Below are 27,284 nucleotides of genomic sequence, written 5' to 3' on the forward strand. Positions count from 1 at the left end.
GAATTCTGCAAATACTGCCAAAAATGTCAAAATAAAACCAAAAATGGCCAGAAGTTCACTTCTGCTATTATAAAATAAACATTTTTTCTATTTTAAACAGTGCAGTGGCTACATAAATGCTAAATGTTCATTGACTTTTATACATTTTAAGTTCTTACACTTGAAAGGAAACACAGAACTGTTCTTGAATCATATCTGAACAGAGCAATCCTCATTTGTAACTGACTCTACAACCTCAGCAATGAATATTCCTAAGAAAATTGTAAATTGAGATAACAGAAAAGATGTCATCACATCAATGATGGAAGAACAATGAAGAACAATCAAATTCTCTGGAGCCTGTGAGAGCTAATTAGTGTGTCAAATTTTATTAAAATTCAGAGCTAATTAATTTTCCACACACTTCTTTAATGTTTGGAATTAAAAAATCAAAAGAACCTCTTAAAAATATCAAAAACAGCTTTCCCCAATATGGTTCACTCCAAAGGAACTGTTGGTGTACAATTTAGATAAATAACTCTAGGCTGCAGGACGTATATTTCATTTCCCTCAGTACAATCATTACAACATAATAAAAATCACCATCATGATTTATAAAGCCTCAGTTCCTTCTGCTATATACCTTATTAAAGGTTCATTTAAAGCATATAAAACATGCCCTCCAAAAACAGGCAATAGAAGAGACAGAAATAAATTAGCACTAGGAACAAACTGAAACCTCTGTCGAGTAAATCAGTACAGATTTAAAGAAGAAATGGATGGCACATAAGAAATTTCATTTCTTGGATGAGTCAGTTCAACATCTAGAGCCACTATAACAGTCTGAAAACTTCAATCCACATAATGGGAAGCAATGGGAAGCAAGTGAATACACATACCCATGCATGGAGATTGCAGCCTGAAGGTATTGAAAAATTGTTCTGTCACTCTGCAGGCAGCTGAAGCTGGGAAGCAAATATACTGCTGCACTCTAAAATAGTGAAACAGAACCTCCACTAAGCCCCCATGTTAAAAAAATTGTAGTAAATATCCATAAGCCACAATCTAACACAAATTTAAGATTGCTCATTTCATTGAGCTTAAAGCTATATCAGATTGTCACCTTGCCACATTATATATATGCTGCATGTGTGTATGTGTACATAATATGGATTTCTATTCATCTTATTCCTAAAGAACCCATATACCCAGAGCTACAATACTAATAAGATAAGTCCCGCAAAACAGCAAATACAGTGGTAATGTGTATAATTTTAAAGATACCTAAACAAACACATATCTTTATACAAATAAAATAAAAAGCTCTGCATGGAGCAAGCTCTCTACAAATTTAAGTGATTTTTTCTAACCATTTCACATAGTACTCATTCATTAAATTTGTTTCAACTCCAACTTTGCTGACTATAACTGGACATCTTAATGAGCCATCTCTTTTTAAGCTATTCTGATGAATGTAAAATATACCACCAAAATCTCTCTCTTACTTCCATCTTTCTCTATATTTTCCAGTCAAGTATTTGAACACCCTAAGAATTCTGTAATATTAGTAAGAAACATTACTAGTTTCAAAATTGCAATAACAGCTCACTTGAGATTTTTATTACATTTGTGTCGACATAAAATTGAAAGAACCACATAAATGAGAAAGCACCTGAAGGGCAAAATCAAACTGCTGCCTTTATTGGATGCAAGTCTAATATCTTTCAGATAAAATATTTGTAGGTGCCATAGTCAATCAAGTTTTCAATGGATTCCAAAGATGAAAGCATTCATGCATAAAAGGCAATGTGATAATTATGATGGACAGACAAGATAATGGAAAAAATCCTAGCCTTCCTTTAATTTTATGTATCAAGTACTGACTTGACCTAGATAACCTGCAATGCTTCACCACATTTACTGCATTATTTTAGCATCTTAATTATTTAGGAAAATTCAATTAATTCAGGAGGCATCTGGTAAGCAGGACCAGCCTTCCTGCATCTCACATCTTTTTTTTAGATGCTGCAACTCTGTGCAACACTTTTAATATAAATATGTAATTAAGCCTGAAATCTATTCACTCTGCAAGTTTATTAACCTTTGCTGATTATGCAAATTGTAGCTGTGAGGCTGTCGTGACATTTCCATCATTTTAAAACAGCTTGTTTTAAAATTTCCATTGTCACCTTTATGGACAATGAATAGTACACCATTGAAACCACATACACTATGTCCTAAATTCTCCCAGTAATAAAAGAGGGAATTGCCTCCACCTTCGCCACAAAATTAAATGAAAGATGAAAGAAACAATGTGAATATCAAGGATTTTACCTACACATTTCTGGATTACCATAACCACTGTTATGTTCTACTATACTAATCAGGCCTACACACTGCTCACTGAAAATGAACATCAGTACTACAGGTTATGCTAGTACATCTAGCATAATTTCTGCACTTTTACAATCACACTGTAGGGGTACAGAAAATGACACAGATAGCGACTGAGCACAGAAACTCCAGTGCTCAGTGTTGGGTGCTATTTCATAAATCTTTCAAGTGTCTAAACAAGATACTGATTTTCTAAGGGAAAAAAACCCACTGTCCATATGCAAAGAGGCTCTCTGAACCAAAGTTGCAATAATTAATCTTTCATAATGAAGCTGCATCTACCTTTGTGCAGCTTACAATTTAAATACTCCAAGTTCATGACTGCAGGACTGAAGTAGTGAGAATGATGCAGTAATGACATGGCCATATTCTCTGCTTATCTTTTAAGAAACAAATGAATTATCCCAAGATATTTCAGCTATATGTTTTTATCTTAAGAATGCCTTCTCCTTTCATCATTTCCACTCATGGCCATCTGCGTCACATTTGATCAGTGCATGTAAGTCAGTGCACTCCTATGTATATGAGTGCAAACAAGCATGATTTCCCACCTATGAATTATCATAAAATGTAGGCACAATTGATCTATGCTTGTGAGGTAATCAAGGTACTGGGAACAAAAGCAATGAATAGGGTGGTTTCTGATGAAATGGCTAGCAAGGAAATAATTAAGATCTTCCATTCATCTCATCCTTTATCCACTAGCAACTGTGCTTCCTCCTGAAAGAGTAAAACAATCCTTCCCCCACTTCTCCCTTAAAATCTGGTTCGCAGGGTTGAGAGAAGCCTACTGGAACATTTAAAAATTTTTAAAATAAAGGTATGAGCAGAGGAAGGAGGATAGCACACACATGCGCGCGCGCACACACACCATTTCCTTTCTCTTCCCACAGAGAGAGGTAATCTCAAAGTAAGTACCTCCTCTACATGTGGCATAAGGGACACAGTGGCTCAGCAGTTAAGATGCAGACTCTGACTCTGCAAGATTGGCAGGTCAGCAGTTTGAGACCCAAGTGCTGTGTGATGGAATGAGCTCCCATCAATAGTCCCAGCTTATGCCAACCTAGCAGTTCAAAAGCATGTAAAAGTGCAAGTAGATAAATAGGTACCACTTCAATGGGAAGATAACAGAGCTCTATGCAATCATGCTGGCAATGTGACTACAGAGTAGTCTTTCACAACACTGGCTCTTCAGTTTAGTAACAGAGCTGAGCACCACCCCCTACAGTCAGACATGACTTGACAACCATGTTAAAGGGGATACCTTTACCTACATGTGGCATGTGGACACTCTACACACTCCAGAATCCTGAAAAATCAGGTGGGCGAGGAGGATCTTTTAAAAATTCATGTGAAGCTTCTCCTAACAAACAGAAACCCAGATATTTCAGGATTCTGGAATATGCATAGCCCATCCTCATGTAGTAGAGGCTCTCTTATCTGCACTATCACTTCCCATGAGAAGAGTGCAAAAATGATGGGTACAAAGCCCTTCTTGCTTTGATCATGCATATAGGTTAACTGTTTAGAGAGTACGAATAGGGCTAGACACTCTGAAGCAGTTGGGGGGGGGGGGGGAAGAGCTAGGAAGAGTCCCAATGTACATTTGAAAATCTGCAGCTATGGCATTAGCTTTTGACCAAAATGTAATTTTCCTCTAAAACTGCAACATGATGATTTCTACCTGCATCTTCTACACACAGGCATTATTGTTTGTTTGTTTGTTGTTTGTTTATTTGATTTATATCCCGCTTTTCTCCCCGGAGGAGATCCAAGGCAGTTCACAAATAAAATTCTAAAAACATATTACAAAGAAACAGTTAAAATCTCATCTAAAAACAGTATGAAATTACAAACATTAAAACCACACTACCCACCCTATATAACAAATATGAACACAGGAAACTAGACTCATCTTAAACACAACTGTCAAATAGACGTGCTGCTTTTTCAATTTTCTAAATCTATAGACACCAGATCTCGTCTCATCTTGGAAGCTAAACAGGGTCAGCCCTGGTTAGTACTTTGACATGAGCATGCTAACAAATACCAGGGGCTATAGGCTGTATTTCAGAGGAAGGAACCAGAAAAATCACCTCTGACTATTTATTGTCTAAGAAAACCTTATGAAATCCATGGGGTCACCATATGTTGACAGGTGGCTTGAAGGCGCATATAGACACACAATCTTATTATTAATTCTGTATTTAGGCAAAAATCAAAATATAACATAAAAATAAGGATATCAACAATTTTTCAAAATCACAATATAGTTTAGATACAACATTCTTACAGGCAGCTCAAATGGCATCCACAACAGTTAGATGTTTCCCCCCTAAAAATAAGACACCTTTGAATTGTATATCTTTGATATATGAAAGTATTTTTTGAAAACCACCTTACCTTGAGCTAGTCGCTCAAGTCGCTTTCCATGTTCTGGAGGGATAGCATACCTGAAATTTACATAAAAAGAAAATACAAAAGGGTTTATAGCCACTGTTAACCTACAACAGAGCAAACTGCACAGATTAGATGCTAATGAGAGAAACAAAATATTTTAATGTATTTTTAGTGTTACTTTGCTTTCCAAACTAAAATGCAAAGCAATTAAATTCTCTGTAAGCCTTTTAAAAGTAAAACAATCAAAACATCAATTAAATAGAAACAAAAAAAAAAACTAATGCCACAAAAGCAAACAGTAGAATAATAGTTGTCCATCTCTCGACATGAGGGGATAAAATTTGGTCAAAAGAGCTTGCTGGAAAAGGCAAAACAAAAATTTAAAAGCATCCAGGAAAACCTCTTCAGAAAAGATCTTTCAAAATATCAGCACATCTGGAAAGGCCCTGTCCCTCATCCCATCCACCATATCACAGCTACATTGATGGAAGAACGAAGAGCAAAACCGCTGGCACTGAACAAAATACAGAGCAGGAGACTTTCAGGAACACATAATGCTGCTTTATACCAAACTAGTCCAGCAAGTGCACTCTTGTCAACTTTACTGACCTTTAGGGATTTCACACAAGATTTTTTCCTAGCCTTACTTGTAGATACTGTGATTTCAACCTTCTGCTTACAAAGTGTGCTCTTTCCCTGAACTGTACCCTTCCACGCAGAGATGGTATTTATGTTGTTCCATTGCCAACTATCGCAAAAATGTTTTTGGAAGTGGAGAACTGCCCTCCGAGAACACTTCAGGAACAGCAATTCATCTTCCAAATAAGGCGAATCACAATACTAATTTGCTTTATGTTAGGTTTTACTAGTTTTGGAGGAAAACTAGATTGTCATTCATTTCTGGTTTCATCAGGAGATGTGGTCCACAACATGCCCCCTTTTAAAGTTGCCCAAACCTACTAGGGATGTGGGGGAAATCTGTCATAGCTCATTCTCAGTCTGCCATCAAACAATCCCAGAAGGAAGACCTTTTGTTGGTGTACACTCTGTATATCCAGATAATTTTTCCATCTAGTAAATTTACATAGAGCTTTATTAATGGGTTGTTACTTTGGACAAAGTGTTTTATACGTTTTAAAAACAGCTACAGTATATGCTGATGCAAAGAGAAGAAGTTTCATAAATTATAACAGGAATCTAGTACCCTTCCTTTTCCCCTTTCCCTCTTTCCCATAGATCTTCATCCCCAAGTAAGTTCATTTTTATATTATTTATATAGAGATATATACATGTGTGCATATGTATTGTGTAAATATGCCTCCTTCCAAAGTTATTACATAAGGAGGACTTGCCAATTCATCTTGTTGCAAATGCTAAACAACCTCAGGAGGGTGATATTGGTGAGGACACTAGTAGAGCCCTTCAGTCTCTCTGAACCCCCCCTACACACACACACACACACACACACACACACACACACACCTCAAAGTAGAGGACCAGATATGCAGATATGAGCAGATATTCAGTACGTTAAAAGATAATTCTTGAACGATTTCAGCTGTATAAAGACAAGCTTCCTAATGGTTTCATAAACTGATTAATAAAGGAAGATTGAAAAAAATATTATTCAGGACAGAGAAGGCAAAAATGATACACAGAAAATATAAATGGATATGAGGAATAACAGAATTTCACTGACCTGAAGTAGCTCAAATATATGAGTCACAGAATCACAGATTTGGAAGAGACTACAAGGGCCATCCATTCCAACCCCCTGTCATGAAGGAACTCACAATCAAAGCATTCCTGACAGATGATCATCCAGCTTCTGTTTAAAGACCTCCAAAGGAGACTCCACTACTCTCCACTGCCAAACAGCTCGCATTTCAGAAGGTTCTTCCTAATTTTTAGGTTGAATCTCTTTTCCTGTAGCTTGCATCCATTGTTCTTTGCCCTATTCTCTGGAGCAGCAGAAAACAAGCTTGCTCCATCCTTAATGTGACACCCCTTCAAATACTTAAATAGGCTATCATATCTTAACCATCTCTTCTCCAGGTTAAACATACCCAGCTCCCTTAGTTGTTTCTCACAGAACATGGTTTCCAAACCCTTCACCATTTTAGTCGCCCTCCTTTGGACATGCTCCAGCTTGTCAACATCCTTTTTGAACTGTGGTGCCCAGAACTGGACACAATATTCCAGGTGAGGGCTGACCAAAGCAGAACAGTGGCACCATTACTTCCCTTGACCTAGGGACTCTTCAGATTGGCCATCAAAGTCGGCCTGGAGGCGGAGTCAGGCATCACGTCCACATGACACACAGCCCGACTCTGTCCCCTAGGGTGCCATGACATCCACACAACGCAGCACCAAAGGAGCGCCATATAGCTGTGGCTATCGTGAACTTTCCAGGGGGCAAAAAGGAGTTGCTTTTTGCGGCTGCTTTTTGTGCTCTGGAAAGGCCAGATCAGGGCCACAGCAGTTGCCACAGCCCCAATCTGGCTAGGAAAAGGGCGGGGTCGTGCCATCCCTGGTGGCGCAGTGGTTAAATGCCTGTACTGCAGCCATTAACTCAAAACCACAAGGTTGCGAGTTCAAGACCAGCAAAAGGGCCCAAGCTCGACTCAGGCTTGCATCCTTCCGAGGTCGCTAAAATGAGTACCCAGACTGTTGGGGGCAAATTAGCTTACTTGCTAATTAGCTTACTTGCTGTTCACCGCTATGATCTTTGGAATAGCGGTATATAAATAAAACAAATTATTATTATTATTATCTCTTAGGGCCTGTGTGTATAGCTCCCTAGACACAAACTTATATTGATGCAGCCTAGAATCACATTGGCCTTTTTAGCTGCCACATCACACTGCTGACTCATGTTCAACTTGTGGTCTACTAAGACTCCTAGATCTCTTTCATATGCAGTGTTGTTAAGCCAGGTGTCCCCCATCCTATATCCATTCATTTTATTTTTTTCTGCCTGAGTACAGTACCTTACATTTCTGCCTGTAAAAAACAATTTTGTTAGTTTTGGCTCAGCTTTCTATCCCTTCGATCCGAAGGGAGAAGCGGGAGATATAAATAAAATTTATTATTATTATTATTATTAAGGTAATTTTGACCCTCTCCTCTGGGGTATTAGCTACTCCTCCTAATTTGGTTTCATCTGAAAATTTGATAAGCAATCCCTCCATTGTTTCATCCAAGTCATTGATAAAGATGTTAAATAGCATTGGGCCCAGGACAGAACCCTGGAGCACTCCACTGGTCACATCTCTCCAAGATGAAGAAGAGCCATATTGCTGAGCACCTTTTGGGTTCAGCCAGTCAATGAATTACAAATTCACCTAACAGCTGCATTGTCTAGCTCACTCATTTTACTAGCTGTTTGCACAAATCACATGGGGGCCTTATCAAAGGCCTTATTGAAATCAAGATATACTATATCCACAACATACCTTTCATCTACTAAGCTGGTAATTTTATCAAAAAAAGAAATCAGATTAGTCTGGCATGACTTGTTTCTTTTGTGAATATGGCATTCCCTTCTAAATGTTCATAGATTCTAGAATCTTTCCTGGTACTAACGGGGCAATAATTGTTGTGATCCTCTTTTTCCCCTTTTTTGAAGATGGGGACAATGGCGCCCAAAAAGGGCGGTCTGCCGGCGCCTTGTTTTGCTGCACGAGGAAGCTTCAGCGGACAAACTGCACAGCTTCCTCATGCAGCAAAAGGCGGTTTCTTTCTGTGGCGTTCTTGTGACACCGCAGCGCGCCAATGGCACACTCACGACATCAAAAGGGGGCGCGACGTGCAGACACTAAGTGTCCATCATGTCAAAATGGCGGCACCTGTGTGTACAGGGCACCGCCATTTTGACGCCCTCGTCACATGCTAGGGGTGAGACACATATGGGCAGTGCGCCCACGGCCAACCCCTAGCACGTGACAAGGGCGCCCTATAGGCCTGTCTGTACTGGGCCATAGTTTGCCCTCCTCCATTTTTATGTGATTTATATTAAATAACACTGAAAAGTGTACAAAAATGTTTGCTTTTCTTCATGGTTTCTATGACTCAGGCAGTTGGGTCTTTTGCCTGTGCAGAGCCCTACACTGAAAAGTCTAGAAACCAAAAAGCAAAAATTTCTGTACACTTTTCAGAGTTATTTAATATAAATCACATAATTATTCCAGATTCAGAAGAACTCTAGATTGGATACTTGGTATCATGTTACATCCTATATTAATATTAGCTGTTGTTATTGTGTGTGCTTGTGTATGTTTGCGTGTGTCAGAATTGGAAATAGGACTGGAGTGTAGTGGTGATTTGGGGATTATTCCTTGTCCTATTCCAGAGTAAGATTATTTCTTCTTAATGTTACTCCTACTCCTAATCCTGTAAAAACCTCTTACTCCTTTACTCCTTACTACCACTCCCCAGCCCTGGGGAAAAGCCTCGGTTGCTTTGCAAGGCTGGTGTGTGTCTGTGTGTGTGTGTGTGTGTGTGTGTGTATCGCTTTGCCTCTCAGTCCTTTCGCCAGTGCAGTATAATAACATTGCCGTGCGTGGAAATATTGCTTCCATAGGTGAAACTCTTTTTTAAAAGGAAACAAATGCCCCTTCACTGAACTTACAAAAAGGAATAGAAAGATAATAATGAAAAAAGGAATCACTTTTTTCAGAGAAAGAATCAAAAGGAAAGAAAGAAGAGTATGAAAGGTGAACTGTCGAAAGAAGTGAAGAAGCATTGAGAAGAACTTCCTAGCGATATGAACTTGACAGGAAACAAAAAGAAAATTAGGGAAGAATTGCTTTGCTGTGCTGCACCAAGTACGGAGGGAAGATGTCTTCACCAGTTACTCAGTTCTAGACCTTTTAGTGTGGGCCTCTGCAAAGGCAAAAGACCCAACTGTGAGTCATAGAAACCACAAAGAAAAGCAAAAATTTCTGTACACTTTTCAGAGTTATGTAATATAAATCACGTAAGTATTCCAGATTCAGAAGGCCTCTAGATTGGATATTTGGTATCATGTTACATCCTATACTCATATTAGTTGTTGTTACTGTGTGTGTTTGTGTGTGTGTTTTCTTTGTATTTAGCTTACTGCCTTGTAAGCTGTACATTTCTATGTCTGTCCTACCTGTTGAATGAAAAGTCAGGAATTCTGAGCACTAAGAGGAACTTGGAATTTCCAGAAGATCTGGCAAGGAGTGACAGCTCTCACATTCACCTTATACGTGTATTTTATATCCTGAATAGGTGCATAACATAGTAAAGAGGCAATTAATGAAGAAGGCCTATAGCAAGAAAAAATAACAGCAGCAGCAGCAACAACAATGTACCTTTTATTAGTTGTAGATTCTCTAGCAGGTTGTGCAAGGTCAGCTCAAGCTGCAGAGGTAGATAAGGATGTTTCTACCTTAGAACGACTGAGAAACTCTTCCTTTGTAAATTTATTCAGGGGTAGCCATTTGGCTGTGCAGCAAAATAAAATAAAATACAAAATCCACAAGCAGCAATACCTTTATTGGGCCAACTCCAAAGCAAAAAAAAAAATACATTATGCAAGCTTTTGACACTTCACTGGATTCTTCAGCAGGCAAAGATGTTAAACATCAGATCTGGCATTACAACTGGGCAAGTTTCACCTATACAGCACCTACACATTTTTCCAGATATAACAGTACAGAGGCTCTTTGACAAATTTAATGTTCTTTGACTAAGAAAGGAGCAGCTAGCTTCACACAGGACGGGGACAACTGAATCTCAAGAGAAGTTAATTTTCAGTTGCTAATGGAGTTGAAATTTTATTACTTGACTTTTATTGCTCTTTATTCCTAATCTTCACATGGCCAATAAGGGGAGCAGCTTCTGCCTGCACTGAAATCCTTCAGTACCATCCTGACATCTCAGACAGAATGTAGGCCCATCATCACCATTTGTCTCATCTGTAATTTTTAACAACTTGGCCTGATGAAGAAGCCACTAAATCTTTGAAAATTTGCATAATATATTGAATGCTTTGAAGCTGGCCCAATAAACTAGTTGTTGCTTTTGGATCTTCCTTTGTTAGAATGGAGTGACCCCCCCCTTTTTTTTTTTTTTTTTTTTTTTTGCCTTAGAATGTGTCAATCCTTACCAGAGAAGGAAAGAAAGAATATTGATCAATCAGGAAAAATCAGATTCTTTGGTTTTGCCCTAAGGGAGTGAATTGGCCATACTCCAGCCCAGGAAACTGGTCTGTTCATCATGGGACTCTGGTAAACAGCAGGACTACTTTGATCAGATGAAGTTGCCTTTATCTAAGGTTTTATTGCTGCATCCCACTTAATATGATCATGTAATCAATAAACCATTGTTTTGGTGCATCTGTGACTTCATTTCACTTTAACAGACCTCAAAGCCTTAGTTAGCCTGGAAACTGTGTGGATCAGAGCCCTAGAAGCAGGAATGACTACAGCCAGGTCTGTCTTCAAGGGAAAGAGGTAGCTGGTATGCCAGCCAAAGCTCGTAAAAATATTAAAAAGTTAAAGTAGTTTCTAAAGTTAATACGTAATGTTTTACTTTTCAAAGAGTATAAACAGACTTTTAACCCAAATATTATTTTGAAGCATCATCGTTGCAATGTATTTATTTGAAATTATAGTTGACATATCCTTTGATAGCTGTAATCCAAGAGGTAAAACATTTATAAGCACCACAGATTTCAATAGGAGAGCTTCAAAATATGTTAATTCTTTCACTGAAATCAATAAGACTTCAACAAATCAGTGAGGTTTGATCTGAGATCTAGCTCTACCTGCATCATATCTTTAGTTTTTGAAAAGCGATTGGAATATATTCAGAATACCCAAATCATAATTAAGATTTTTTCCTCAAACTGCTTAAATATAAAACAAGTACAATCAGAGCTGCTATCCCATGCACAATTGGGTATAATTCTAATTTAAACAAATTGTACTTCTGAGGTAGCACGGATAAGATCAGGATGAAGAATTTAGCATTTATCTTTGTTCACTTTATGATGTTTTTAAAAAACCTACAATTCTAGTACTATTTTTTTTCAACAAATGCTTTTTATTAATGTTATATTACTCGGTGCAAGTACTTGCACAGCTACAATCATATTGCATTATCGTCAAAAGTTATTACTTTACAGTTTATGTCTCAGTTACCTTTCATTACGCATTCAGTTTTCTAAATGCAATGCGAAACTGTCTGAGTCACATAAAGATGTATACTTTTTGAGATATTTTCGTTCTTAACTTCAAAAAGCTGTTTGTCACTATTAGAGAGTTCATTTACCACAGCCTGTGAAAAATAACAAATATAAATAATGCCACATTCTGACTGCCTCTCATCGTCAGAAAATATAAGACTATGCATTCTTCATTTAAAAGCATACTGCATAAATTGAGGGTTATTTCTATTTACAGTTTGTATTCTTTGAGTGTATATATGACACTATGAAATGCATAAGCATTTTAGTTTAAAGTTTTATGAAATTAATACCTTTGATGCCAAGTACATATGTACAATTTCTATATGCTAAATGTTACTGGGCAAAAGCCAGACTGAATTGGCTGCACTTAATTTCCAGTGAAATTAATGGGACTAAAATCATAACTAAGGGCCCGTACAGACAGGCCAAAATAAAGCTGCTTCAGGTCACTTTGGAGTTATGCTGTTTAAATGATGCATGCGTCCCAAGAGCCAGAAGTTGCACCAAAGCCATACTCCAGTCCTTAGGACTGGCGCGTGGCTTTGGTGTGGCTTCCGGCCTCTTTGGACGCATACATCATTTAAACAGCATACCTCCAAAGTGACCTGAAGCAGCTTTATTTTGGCCTGTTTGTATGGGGCCTAACTTACCTATTGCTTTCATTAGGACCTAAGTGCTGATTAGTCTGGATCCAATTGGGAACTTTCATTTATTCAAACTCATAAATTAAAGAAATTCAAAATTACTTTTTACTGTCACATTGATAGACATTATTATTATTATTATTATTAACCTTTATTTATGAAGCGCTGTAAATTTACACAGCGCTGTACATGCAATCTTTTTAGTTAGACGGTTCCCTGCCCTCGGGCTTACAATCTAAAAAGACATGACACAGAAGGAGAAAGGAGTGGTGGAGGGAGAGGGTAAGAGGTCCAGCAGTTCCTCTCTACCTCCGAGGCCTGGACCAAGGCAGATGGACGGGAGGGAGGGCTTGGCTTCAATATGGAAGGTTAATCTTCATCCAGGGAAAATATATACTCTCAGGTAGGATAATACAAATACAATACATAGCAATACAGGAAATGGTTTGATAAACAGGCACTAAAAGAACATCAGATGGTAAGCGACAATTATGCAATGCCTGGGAACGCTTCTCTGAACAGGATGGTTTTCAACTCCGTTTTGAAGCTAGTTAAAGAAGTGATGGCTCTTGCTTGTGGGGGAAGAAGGTTCCAGGAGTGAGGAGCAGTGAGTGAAAAGGGGCGAATCCGGGATGGGGCAGAGGAAATCCTGGGCTGGGACAGCAGACCTTGACTACCAGAATGGAGGGCCCGAGTGGAAAGGTGAGGAGAAAGAAGGTCTGATAAGTAGGGAGGGGCCAGTCCATGGAGGGCTTTAAATGTCGACAGCAGGAGCTTATACTGAATGCGGAAAGGGAGGGGGAGCCAGTGAAGGGATGCCAACACAGGAGAGATGTGGTCAGAGCGGTGGGTGGAAGTGATAATGCATGCAGCTGAACGCTGAACAGATATTAAAGGACGGAGGTGAGAAAGAGGAAGCCCAGCCAGAAGGACGTTACAGTAATCAAGTCGTGAGATCACTAGGGCATGGACCAGGATGTTGGCAGTAGAGGCAGAGAGATATGGTCGGATTTTGGCAATATTGTACAAAAAGAATCTACAAGCCTTGGCTGTGGTCTGGATCTGAGGGATACACGACAGAGAAGAGTCAAAGATAAAACCAAGACTGCTGGCTTACTGGACTGATTGAATAGAAATGCTGTCCACAGAGACAGAAAAGGAGTGTTGAAGGGTGGGCTTAGGAGGAAAGACAAGAAGCTCCATCTTGGACATGTTGAGCTTCAAACGCCGATGGCGCATCCACTGCGAGACAGCTGTGAGGCAAGATGAGACTTGCTGTTCAAGCCTTGGAGAAAGGTCAGGGGCGGAAAGATACAACTGGGTGTCATCGGCGTACAGATGGTAGGAAAAGCCAAGAGAGCTAATGAGTTTTCCTAAGGACAGTGTGTAGAGAGAAAACAGAAGGGGACCCAGAACAGAGCCCTGGGGAACTCCAACAGATAAGGGAACAGGAGAAGAAGTCTGACCCCCTGCAACTACTGCAAAAGATCTGCCAGACAAGTAAGATCTAAACCAGTCAAGAACAGAGTCTGAGAACCCAAGGTCAGAAAGTATATCCACTAGAAGACAGTGATCAACAGTGTCAAAGGCTGCGGACAAATCGAGAAGGATGAGAACAGAGTAGAGGCCATTAGCCTTGGCCTGTAAAAGGTCATTCGAGATCTTAGTGAGAGCTGTCTCTGTGGAATGCCTTGGGTGGAAACCAGACTGAAAGGGATCAAGGATGGAGTTGGCTTCAAGAAACTCAAGACAGCGCGAATAAACAAACCGTTCCAAAACCTTGGAAAGAAAGGGGAGAAGAGAAATCAGGTGATAGCTAGACAAAGAGGAGGGGTCAAGAGAAGGTTTTTTCAGAATTGGGGAAATTGCCTCCTTTATGGTCTCTGATCTCTTTCTGAATGTGAAAAATACAATTTCAATGTTTATTTTACATAGTACTCTAAAAAAAATTGCTTTATAATACTAGCTTGATAAAGAATGCAGCACCAACAGGTTTTATTGAAGAGGAAACACTGTTTTAGAAATAATCCTGAATTAACTGTGTACAGTAATTCTTTCTCCCTGTTAAGCATATACTGTATATGACTACAGTCTTAAGACTGCATAAGAAGCAGAGATAATGGCAGTTCAATTTGCTGGTCCTCTTTTCAAATTTCCCTGATTTTCACCCTAGGCCTTCTATATTTGCGAAGGTAAACTTACATCAATAGTTTAATTTGCAAACAAAAATAAATCCACTGGGAAGAAAAATGGGTGACAAGAGCTATTAGAGTAAAAAGATGTCTAGGGGGGAAAGGGACCAGAACAATTCCATATAGCGCTCCTGAGTTTTAAATCACTCCCACCCAAAAAGTGATTCTCTCTTGTAAAGAGATTTTCAGGTTTCTTTACATGAATTTGCATGTAACATTTAGTTAGGGCCTATGCATCTTTTTTTTAATAAAGTTTATTGAAGATAAAAAATACATATATCAAGGAACATACAAAATGGACAAACAAAAGAAATAATAAGCAAGAAAAAATTACATGAGTCTATGCTGCTCTTATTTACAAACATCTAGTCCACCGTCATTCCGAAACTTCTTGAAATGCATTTAATGATATATCATTCTTTTAACAGTTTATATTGAAAATTCTCTACGAAAAATTAAATGCATAAACACAGATTATTTTAACCGTATCAGGATCTACATCCTTTGGTAAATGTAATATATAAATAGACAGCTGAGGTTTCCAGCATCTTTGTAAATGGATTTGATTTAGAGGTCTAAATTTTAAACTCTACTCCATTTTTTTTCAGATAAACTAGCAGGAGATCCCAACTTTTTTTTCCCTCCTCCCAGTCAAAACCGTTTACTATATAGATTACTTTATCCATCTCTACAAAGTCAAGTAGTCTGTTTAGCCTTTCCTGTATTTCTGGAAGCTCTTTACTTTTCCAGTATTTAGCAAATATTAATCTTGCTGTTGTAGACATGTAAAATAAGAGCTTACCATGGTTTTTTTTTTCCTAATTGGCTATCCATTACCATGCTTAACAGAAAAAATTTTGGATCATAGTTTACATTATAATTCAAAATTTCCTTCAACAGATTATGAATTTTTAACCAAAATTCATTCAAAACCTTACATTTCCATCAAATGTGGATAAAGGTACCAATCAAAGTCCCACATTTGGGGGAAGGAAGGGCCCCCATCTGCCCTCAACAAATGAACTCCTCTCCTCCCACAAGGCACCTGGCTCCATCTTTGCCTCTGAGGGGATAGAAGGAAGGGCCCCCATCTGCCCTCAACAAATGAACTCCTCTCCTCCCACAAGGCACCTGGCTCCATCTTTGCCTCTGAGGGGATAGAAGGAAGGGCCCCCATCTGCCCTCAACAAAGGAACTCTGCTCCCCCCCCCCCCCAACAGAAGGCACCTGGCTCCATCTCCCTCTCCTTCTGGTCCCAGAATTCCCCACAGGAAGAAGGACAAATTTAACCTGTGCTGCCTGGAAGAACTTCCTGCTTGCATCGGACTCTTTCCCAGAAGGCCTGACCTGGCAATATTATTATTGTTTTTGTTATTATTGTTATTGTTGTTATTGTTGACCTTTTATTGTAAACCCCTCAAACTCCTTTACCACCTCAGTTAGAGAGCCAGCTACACTTCTTTCTTTTCTCTGCGAACCCCATCCTTCCCATGGCTCGCCACATTTCTCCTAACCTGATCCCCATTCGGCCTCTCCCTGTCTCCCTGCTTCCCTTCCTCTGCTCCCTCTGGAACTGCCGCTCTGCTGCCCCTAAAGCAACAGCAATCCACGACCTTTTTCTCTCCAAATCCCTTAATCTCCTTGCTCTCACTGAAACCTGGCTCCCAGCCCATGATACTACAACCCCCTCTGCCCTTTCTTTTGGTGGTCTCTCCTTCACCCACACAAGCCACCCTGAGGGTCGAGGAGGAGGGGTTGGTATCTTGCTATCTAACTCCTGCCAGTTTCAAGTTCTATCTTTTCCCCCCAGCTATCATTTCTCTTCCTTTGAGTATCATCCTATTAGACTCTTTTCTCCTCTACAGCTCCGGGTCGCAGTTATTTATCGCCCTCCTGGCTCTGCCACCCAGTTCCTCTCAGACTTTGAATCATGGCTGACATTCTTTCTTTCAGATTCAGTCCCCACTTTGATCCTAGGTGACTTCAATATCCACATTGATGATTCCAATAACCCTACAACATCTCGCTTTAACTCTCTGCTAGCTTCTTTTGGCCTCCAGCCACACTCCAACTCTTCAACTCATTCTCTTGGTCACTGTCTTGACCTGGTTCTTGCTGCAAACTGTGCCATATCTGACTACCTGGCACTTGACTTTCCACTATCTGATCATCATTTAATCTCCTTTGCTCTTACTTATACGCCTCCTCCTCGCAATACTATTCAACGCCATTTTCGTGATCTTCAATCTGTTGACTCTAACCATCTTGGTCTGACCCTGGTTTCATCTCTCTCTTTCCTAAATCTCGCGGATTCTGCTGATTCAGCTATGTCTTTATTTAACTCCACTCTTTCCTCAACTCTTGACCATTTTGCCCCTGTCTCTGTACGCACTTCTTCCTCTAAGACTAGGCCTCAGCCCTGGCTTACCCCCAACATTAAGTTTCTCCGGTCCTGCTCTAGAGCAGCCGAACGTCTTTGGAGAAAGTCCAAAGAGTGGGCTGATTTTATCCATTTCAAATTTATTCTTTCTTCCTTCTCACGGGCCCTCTCTATGGCAAAACAGAATTATTACAAATCATTGATCTCTGCCAATGAGAGGAGACCGCAGTGTTTGTTCTCCACCTTCAACACTTTGCTTAAACCTCCCTCTCCTCCTGTCTCTTCATCATTCTCTTCTAATGACTTTGCTAACTATTTCATCTCTAAGATTACCACTATTAGCTCTGAGATAGTCCCTCCTGATTCTTTTTCTGCTCTTAATCTTCTATCGCCTTCGCCTAACAAATTTTCTGTGTTTCCTCCTGCTTCTTTGGATGAACTCTCTACACTTCTGAACTCTGCCAAACCTGCAACTTGCTCTCTTGATCCAATTCCTACTCGTCTTCTAATCTCTATAGCTCCCTCCTTTCTGCCCTCGCTTCTCCATATCTTCAATCACTCTCTCTCTACAGGCTCCTTCCCGTCAGACTTCAAACATGCTCTCATTTCCCCAATTCTGAAAAAACCTTCTCTTGACACCTCCTCCTTGTCTAGCTATCGTCCGATTTCTCTTCTTCCCTTTCTTTCTAAGGTTTTGGAACGGGTTGTCTATTCGCGCTGTCTTGAGTTTCTTGAAGCCAATTCCATCCTCGATCCCTTTCAGTCTGGCTTCCGCCCAAGGCATTCTACAGAGACAGCTCTCACCAAGATCTCGAATGACCTTTTACAGGCCAAGGCTAATGGCCTTTACTCTGTTCTCATCCTTCTCGATTTGTCCGCAGCCTTTGACACCGTTGATCACTGTCTTCTATTTGATATCCTCTCTGACCTTGTGTTCTCAGACTCTGTTCTTGACTGGTTTAGATCTTATTTGTCAGACAGATCTTTTGCAGTGGTTGCAGGTGGTCAAACTTCTTCTCCTGTTCCCTTATCTGTTGGAGTCCCCCAGGGCTCTGTTCTGGGTCCCCTTCTGTTTTCTCTCTACACACTGTCCTTAGGTAAACTCATCAGCTCTTTTGGTTTTTCCTACCATCTGTATGCCGATGACACCCAGTTGTATCTTTCTACCCCTGACCTTTCTCCAAGGCTTGAACAGCAAGTCTCATCTTGCCTCACAGCTGTCTCGCAGTGGATGCGCCATCGGCGATTGAAGCTCAACATGTCCAAGACGGAGCTTCTTGTCTTTCCTCCTAAGCCCACCCTTCAACACTCCTTTTCTGTCTCTGTGGACAACATTTCTATTCAACCAGTCCAGCAAGCCAGCAGTCTTGGTTTTATCTTTGACTCTTCTCTGTCGTGTATCCCTCAGATCCAGACCACAGCCAAGGCTTGTAGATTCTTTTTGTACAATATTGCCAAAATCCGACCATATCTCTCCGCCTCTACTGCCAAGATCCTGGTCCATGCCCTAGTGATCTCACGACTTGATTACTGTAATGTCCTCCTGGCTGGGCTTCCTCTTTCTCACCTCCGTCCTTTAATCTCTGTTCAGCATTCAGCCGCATGCATTATCACTTCCACCCACCGCTCTGACCACATCTCTCCTGTGTTGGCATTCCTTCACTGGCTCCCCCTCCCTTTTCGCATTCAGTATAAGCTCCTGCTGTCCACGTTTAAAGCCCTCCATGGACTGGTCCCTCCCTACTTATCAGACCTTCTTTCTCCTCACCTTTCCACTCGGGCCCTCCGTTCTAGTAGTCAAGGTCTGCTGTCTCAGCCCAGGATCTCCTCTGCCCCATCCCGGATTCGCCCCTTTTCACTCACTGCTCCTCACTCCTGGAACCTTCTTCCCCCACAAGCAAGAGCCATCACTTCTTTAACTAGCTTCAAAACGGAGTTGAAAACCATCCTGTTCAGAGAAGCGTTCCCAGGCATTGCATAATTGTCGCTTACTATTTGATGTTCTTGTGGTGCCTGTTTATTGAACCATTTCCTGTATTTCTATGTACTGTATATGCATTATCCTACTTGAGAGTATGTATTTTCCCTGGAAAATGATTAACCATCCATTATGAAGCCTCGCCCTCCCTCCAGTCCATCTGCCTTGGTCCAGGCCTTGGAGGTAGAGAGGAACTGCTGGACCTCTTACCCTTTCCCTCCACCACTCCCTTCTCCTTCTGTGTCATGTCTTTTTAGATTGTAAGCCCGAGGGCAGGGAATCGTCTAACTAAAAGATTGTATGTACAGCGCTGTGTAAATTTACAGCGCTTCATAAATAAAGGTTAATAATAATAATAATTTTCAACATTTGTTGTTGAGGTTTTTATAAATTATCACAATCTTGGCAGTTGTTAAATGCCATCTTGTATGCATCTTGAAAAGATTTTCTTTGAAATCTGAGCAAATTGAGTATTTGTATCTTATATTCCAATTTTTCTCCCATTGGTCCAGAGGGATACTTTGGTCTAGATCTTGGACCCACTTGACCATGTTTTCTTTAACCACCTCTTGTTCAGTTTCCCACTTCAAAAGGATATCATACAAATTAGAGATTGTATATTTTTTTCTGGATTGCAACAATTTGTAGAAATCAGTATTGCCAATTCCAGTACCAGGATCTTTGGTATCAAGATTGTATCTGCTTGGCAGCTGTCTATATAAAAACCATCCTGTGTATATTCCTTGATTTTCCATTTCTTTTTGGGATATAAATCTGAACTTAGAGGTGGATAAATCCTTTACTAATAAATCTTTATATGTCAGCCAATGGCCACTTGGAGGTTTTGAGCCTTTAAACAACGCCTCATTCAGTGAGGTCCAAAGAGGAATCTGGGGACAAAGGTGAGTTTTGTACTTCTGCCATATTTTGAAAAGTGATCTCCTTATAAAATGATTTTGGCGGTCTCTATTAACCTGGTATTTTCCATAGAAGAGATAGGCATGCCAGCTGAAGCGCAGCCCAAACCCCTCTAGTTCTAAATTTTCATGTTCTACAAATTTGAAACAATTCCAAAATCATTCAAGGCAGACAGCGTCATAATATAAAGTTAGGTAACTAGAGACCTCCCCTGGTAGTCTTATCCCAGAGTATCTTGATTTTTACCCTAGGTGTTCTGCCCCCCCCCCCCCAAAGAAATTTAGAAACGTCTCTATGCCAGGTCTTAAAAGGGCTGATGTTAAAAATAATTGGGATGTTTTGAAAAAGAAACATTAACTTAGGTAGAACATTCATTTTTACAGTAGCTATCTTCCCCAACAGTGATAAATTCATATTAGTCCAATTGTTAAAGTCTTTTTTTATTTCTATCCAAACTTTCTTGTAATTGTTCTTGAATAAATCAAATTTTTAGAGAAAACATCAATATCCAGAGGTTTAACCTTTTTTTGAATCTGCATATTGAAACTATTTTTTAGATCTTGGATCTCCTCCTGAGTAAGATTTAATGTTATGATGGATGATTTATTTTTGTTGGCTATTAAGCCTGAGACTTTAGCAAAGTTATCTAATTCCTCAAGCAACAGGACAATATCTTTAGTTGGGTTGAACAGTGTCAAGAGAAGATTGTCTACATATGCTCTTACTTTGTGTTCTGTTCTTTTAATTTTTACTCTATGCAGTTGTTTATTAGATCTAAGTCTGATTAATAATGTTTCCAACACTAAATTAAATAATAAAGGAGAGAGGAGGCAACCTTGTCTACTGCCTCTTTCAGTTAATAACCGGTCGGTCATTTCATCATTTACTGCAATTCTGCCTATTTGAGTGGGTCCAAGTCAAATTGCCTGGGTCCAAGTCAAAAAGTTATCTCCTATCTCAATTCTTTTCAACAATTCTAGAAGGAAACCCCAATTTACACTAGCAAATGCCTTCTGTAGATGCAAAAATATCATGGTGAGTTTTTTGTCAATATTTTTTTCATAGATTTCAATGAGGTTTATTATATGCATCTTTTAAAAACCAAGATTGAGTCTTGTTTTTATTCTTAGCTTTAATATTGCAAAAACAAATGGGTGAAAAAGGTGGTTCTGAAGGGGGAGGGGTGATGCCACCCCTGAGAGAGCCAGATTGGGGCCGCGGCAACCACATGCCGCAGCCCCAATCTGGCCAGCTGTCAACCCAAATAGGAACAGAAAAATCTGCTCCTATTTGGGGCAGAAAAAGGCTGCCCCTACACCTCTAGAGCCAGCTTTTTGCCAGCTCTGGGGCGAGTGGTGTCTGAATGCCACACTCCCAAGTTATCCAAAAGTTGGCCAGCGTGTAATCATCAGCACTGCTTCTGGGCAACTTGGAGGCGTGTGATGTCTAGATGCCACACACCCAAGCTGGCTAGAAGCCGGGTTTACCTGGCAGTCTATTTTGGCCCTAATTTTATCTTTCTTAACAATGGAAACTTTCCTGAGTTTAAGAAAGAAACTAAGGAAATGACTATTTTAAAAAAAATTATTATTATTTGCCAGCCAATCATTCTCCTCATCTCCCCACAAAACACACTCATACACATGTTGATTATGAGTTGCAGTTGCTCATTTCAGGTTGGGTTTGGAATGCATCACTGGAGTCTTAAGCTACCATTTCTTTTTCTTAGAATTTAACACTACTTATAGCCACTGTCAGATGACAAGTGTCAGTTTGTAGGTAAATTACAATGAGTACCAAAATATCACCAGTGAAAATGTCAATCTTCTTTTTTGCTTGATATTATTTGAACTGCGTTTAGTTTCAAATGTTAAGTGCCTGCTGAGTGCTAAGCATATCAATAATAAGTGTTGACAGTTGGGATACATTGCTATGATAAAAGCATGAAGTGGATGACTTTAGAGATAGACTTCTTTCTTTTCCCCATGCTCAGTTACGCAAGTATGACTTTGTTCACTAATAAGCCAGTCGTTTTGAGAAACCTACTCTTATCAAATTGAAAAAAATCATGTTTCCAAGTGTGAAAAAGGCACAGAATCTTTGGAATTTCCCCCCAAACTCCTCTAAGTATTAAACTGATCCCATGGAAGATATTAATCAAGATAAATGATCAAAATATTCCTGCAAAACATCTATTAACATTAATTGAAGTAGGTCATGAAGTCAGTGGGAAGCAAATGAATCAAAGACAATGCAAAGTGATGCTTATCACTGGGATCCTTCCATTTTGAGTGATACCATTATTCCCCCTCTTCCAGTTCTCAATGCAACACAATAAGGATGCTCAGCCCCCACTGGACCACTTGGGGAACCTTTGCTGTTTTTTAATAAAGATTTCTTGTACTTCTGCAGACCTTAAGAGTTTCTCCAAATGTGCCAGTATCTTCACTTTGTTTCACAATGGCTTCACTTTGGTTACAATGCTGTTGGGGTCAAGCAGTTCAATTCTCTATTAGAAGTAATATTTTAAGTTCCATTGACTCAAAGAGATGGCTTGGCCCTTTCTTTCCTTTACCACCTCATTTCAAAATATATCTCTGTACAGCTGGTTCATAAGATCAGGAGCTAAAAGTACAAATATGCAGCCTGGTTTCAAAGGAAAAGGTCTCCATTTCATAAATAACGCTCCTTGAATAAAAGTTAATCATATTCAGCTGACAGATGAACTAAAGGTGAGCTGTCAAGAATAAGGGTCAGTCTATAGTCCCATGGAAGAGTAGTTAACTTTCTATTAGATAAAAAGTATGTAATGTCTATTTACAGTTACCTATTGTTCTTTTGTGAAGAAAGTATCAGCATTCCTTTAATTCTTAACTGGACCTGTCAAAATGATTAACCTTTCTGGAATAACACAAGTTAACTGCAGGGTACAGTAACTGTTCAATGACAAAAGGTTTGCTCTTCCAAATCTAGAATGATATGCCCTGGAGGTCAGCCCAAAACGTTTCATTTCCATGCCAGAAGCCTGCCTATGCTTTATGTAAGCAGCACTTGCCATTATTGTTCACTTCTGCTTTCATGAGATTTAAGTTTAACTTGAAAAATTAAGAGGGAAAAAACCCTGATATCCACAAAGAGAGATCAATGTATCTTAAAGCACCAGAAAGACAATTCAGACTTATCATGGTTGTACAAGGACTAGATATTAAAGTGTACCTATTCAAGCCATTTCTGAGACAAAGGCTACTTTGTCATGATGTATTCTACAATACATGTAATGTTTATGGTATAAGTGCCACAAAGACAAAACTTACAAAGATCTGAACACAACATGGTACTTCTGCAAATGGAAATGTCTGCTGTGTGGTGGGAACTTCTGCAAATTGAACAAGATACAGTGCGTTTTCTGCCAATTTCACTTGAGAAAGTTTTTTTGTTACTACACCTCTCAGAATCCCTCAACCAAAATAATCACTAGCCACTTCCAAAGCATGGTGCTACCTTCTCTCTGCCCCCACATATCCTCCTATGTCATATCCACTGTCACTCGTTCAGCCACAAATTTCAGCTTGATGCTACACTTTGCCCTGATAGAAAAATATAACAAAAGAAGTTGTAGACTCAGTGGCAATTCTGGCTTTGCTGTCCAACAGGCACATATAGCCAATGACTGGGGAAAAACCGACCTCAGCTTTTATTTGTTACAACTGCTAATAGGCTTAAATGAATCCAGGTCCAGCATCAACCTACCTGCCTTGTCAGCAAATAAACTACATAAACCATCTGCCAGGTACACAACCAGTATGACAGATATGGCATTTCACGAGGACACATGCCGCTGTGTGGTTCCCGGAACGCAGAAAGGCCATGCAACCCTGAGCTGGAAGTGAATCATTTTGGGATACATATATTTGCATCTGCATAATGAGGCTGGAGAGAATCTGTGAAATGGAGGGAGGAGAGGATTCCTGCCATTTCACAGATCCTGGTGTCCCTCCAGCTGCCTCTCTCTAGCCTCACAGATACAGTATAGTTACATAACTAGATTATTTGTGCTGTAGCCCAAAACGTTTTGTATTTGGAGTACTGCAAGTTTTGGGATTCCAGATAAGAGATATTCAACGTTTATCATTTACTGTAACATAACAAAACACATTTATTAATATGAAACTAATAATTTATACTTACCACATTATGAATATGACTATTATATTTTGACTACCCTTGGTTAAATCTACTATTTAAATATAAACTACCTAACACCCAGCTATATTATTTAAAAAGACTGTTTTTCCTGACTTCCATTACAATACACTTCAGCTTATAAAATCCATCATTTCAAAGCAATGCATATAATTAAAAATGAAAAATCCAGGCATATGTTATACCAATGATGTGAAGCTAGAGTACTGTACACCATTACTGTCAGAAAATAATAGCTTTCTCGCCCATTTAAATAAAAGTAATTAGCCTTGAAATTGATACTGGTCAACAGTGTTTGTTCTAGTGTTCTCCATTCTAAATTCTACTTTATTACTGCATTCAGCATTTATGTAGTGCTCTAGGAACATGCTAACAGTCTAGATAGTCAGTTTTCATCTTTCCCTATGATGGCTCTGTCCAGATGGGATTGAAAACCATAATGAGGCATGGTCTGAAGCAATTATCCTGTTCTGTTATCCAAAGATTGTTTTCCCTTTGTCTCCTGCCATCTATCCCCCTTTAAGTTCTTTAATCTCTTTCCCCACTTCCAACATTCTGGAGGCTCAGAGCAAGACCATGTACAGGTGTGGGCAGAGAGTTTAAGAATGTCTCTTTGCAAATTTAATACCCAGAATGTCCTGAGAATGTAAAAACCATTAGCTTTTTTTCAGTAGTCTTACTAGATTCCAACTGATACATACAGTAAGTCAAGTTTCCTGTTAGAAGGTTAAAATATTGCTGTAGATCCCTAGCCCCAAAATGGAATGCTTCTGTTCCTGGCTCCTGACAGTACTGTATAATATATATAGTGGCGTTCAGGTTTCATAGAGGAGGAGAGGGTTTCAGGAATGGGACACGGGAATCTGGCTGTTCTTATTTCTCCTTCCCCAATACCTTGACTTGCTGTGTCCTAGATGAGAAATGCCACCTCCAACCCTGAGCTATATGGATGATATCTAGAAATAGAAGAGACATCATCCATTCTAGGCTAATTACTAGAAGCTCTTAGGGGGATGAAAAATTCACTTCTCTGTATTCGTCTGTCTTTCATTTCATTTTATTCTATCATTCTTTCTTAATTAGAAAAGTAGTTTGTGACTTTTATCAAGTCAGACCTTTCGTACAACAAGCTGAGTACCGTGTGCTACAATGCCTGACAGCAGCTCTCCAGAGTTTTACAAAGGATGTCAATAATTGAGACTGGGGCCATTTTGCATGGAACAGAGGTGTTCTATCCTTGAACTATCTGAGCTCCATGTTTAATATTTTAAGCTTTTCCATTTGAACAGATTATATTAATGTTTAAGGTGTGCTTCCTTCCACACAAATACCAGAGTTTGGTTGTTTTACATTTTAATCTAATTCTTTCTGTCTTCAGAGATAGCAATGGATTTAACCAAATACCTACTTATCTCATTTAAGCTTCAGAAAGAGGGAAAATATTTAATAAAATTAATTGTCATAAGGAATTAACTTGCCAGGATTTGGGTTCTCCAAAGTGAAGATAATTAATACTGTAGAGATCCATATCTTCAGTGTGCCATGCAAATGTTGTTTTCCACATGCCAAAATACAGATATGGAGTGTTTACTCCTTCAATTGAGATTCCACAGTCTTCTTCTACAACATCCAATATGGTACTGAGATGAGCAATATTCCATTCCTTAACATTCTGAAAGGAAAATATGAAAAGACAGCCAATCAATTGATGAATGATCAATAAATGACCAACAAAATAAAAACTAATGTGCAACATCAGCTTTTGACCAAAAGGCAATTCAATTTATGCTTTTCATATTCAGGAAAAGGTAGTACATCTAAATAGTCCCATTATCATTAATTTGAGCATCTTGGAGACAAGGCATATATTCATATAATTATTTTTAAAAAATCTCAGCCCAGCTGCTACTGTTTTATAGTGTTTTATGTCTCATTTACACTACTGTAAGTCCCTTTTTTGGTCACTGCAAAGATCAGAATTCTCTACTGACCTGCACAACAACCAAAATCCCCAACAAACCACCTATTAGTTTCACTATCCCCTTCTACAGCCATTTAGTGACCACTTTAGAGCAGGAGGCAACACAGAAGCATCTGGCTACGGTATTTCCCTAGAGCTGAATACAATGACATCCTTAGCCAAGATCTCTGGTGCTGATGCAAAGGTCTTAGCAGAGAATGTTTTTGTTCTGTGGCTGGCTACAGGAAAACAGACAGACACCTCTCTGGTGCCTTCTGTTCTTCACTAGTCATTAAGTGGCCATAGAGGGTTCCTGAAAGTAAAAAATGGGTTTGGGGAAGAGGAGACAGCACAATTCTGCATGTCAAACTTTTACACTATTTCTCCCTCATGCAAGATTTTAGTCACTCTCTAAGCATGAGTAGCAACAATATAAAACACACACAATAACGATTCATAGACACAACATCCAAAGCTATATGAAATGAAAATATGGAAAAGGGATAGAACAGTTTCAAGGGTGTGCAGGGGGTGATATTTACCTGTTCAATGAGTAGACCACAGAAAGCTGAAGTGGCTCAGATTGGGAGGTCTGAGGGCAGCACAGCTGCATACACAGAGGGCAGCCTGGGACAACTGTATGTATCCTGTGAGTGCACAGAGACTAGGTTTCTAAACCCATACTTACACCTAAAATCTAGCCCCAACCAGTGGGCTATCTTGTCAGGTAACAAAGAGGTGTTCTTTGTCAGGAATTGACAATGGTATTATAGACTAGTTGATAGCTTTAATTTTAGTGTGACAAAAACAGGAAAGTTTGGGTGGGAATACATCAGGAGGTAAGCAGGGAGGCTGGGTTACTGCTGTGGATGCAAGGAGATTCTTTCTCTGCAGTTGCATGAGAAAATGCAGATGATTTGGGGAAAGGAAGGCGCAATTAGTACATCCATTTATATTTTATTGTCTTATTACCTGAATGTGCACATGCCTCCAGACACATTCCTTTTCTCCAGGGAA

The 27,284-nt window shown here is 39.5% G+C and overlaps 1 protein-coding gene across 3 annotated transcripts in view; it reads right to left on the reverse strand.

Annotated features, from left to right (window-relative positions):
* Positions 1-27,284, reverse strand: part of KDM4C (lysine demethylase 4C) — a 284,733-nt gene that overhangs the window by 224,378 nt on the left and 33,071 nt on the right. For all 3 annotated transcript variants that reach the window (XM_089489843.1, XM_089489834.1, XM_089489853.1), the window contains exons 6-7: positions 25,786-25,979; positions 4,777-4,826 (exon numbers count right to left, since the gene is read on the reverse strand). In XM_089489843.1, the coding sequence (XP_089345969.1) occupies positions 4,777-4,826; positions 25,786-25,979 (244 nt within the window). The remainder of the gene's footprint in view (positions 1-4,776; positions 4,827-25,785; positions 25,980-27,284) is intronic.

Source organism: Sceloporus occidentalis, unplaced genomic scaffold (genome assembly GCF_023333645.1).
Source record: "Sceloporus occidentalis isolate IW3139 unplaced genomic scaffold, rSceOcc1.0.p SCAF_1, whole genome shotgun sequence".
NCBI classification, from domain to species: Eukaryota; Metazoa; Chordata; class Lepidosauria; order Squamata; family Phrynosomatidae; genus Sceloporus; species Sceloporus occidentalis.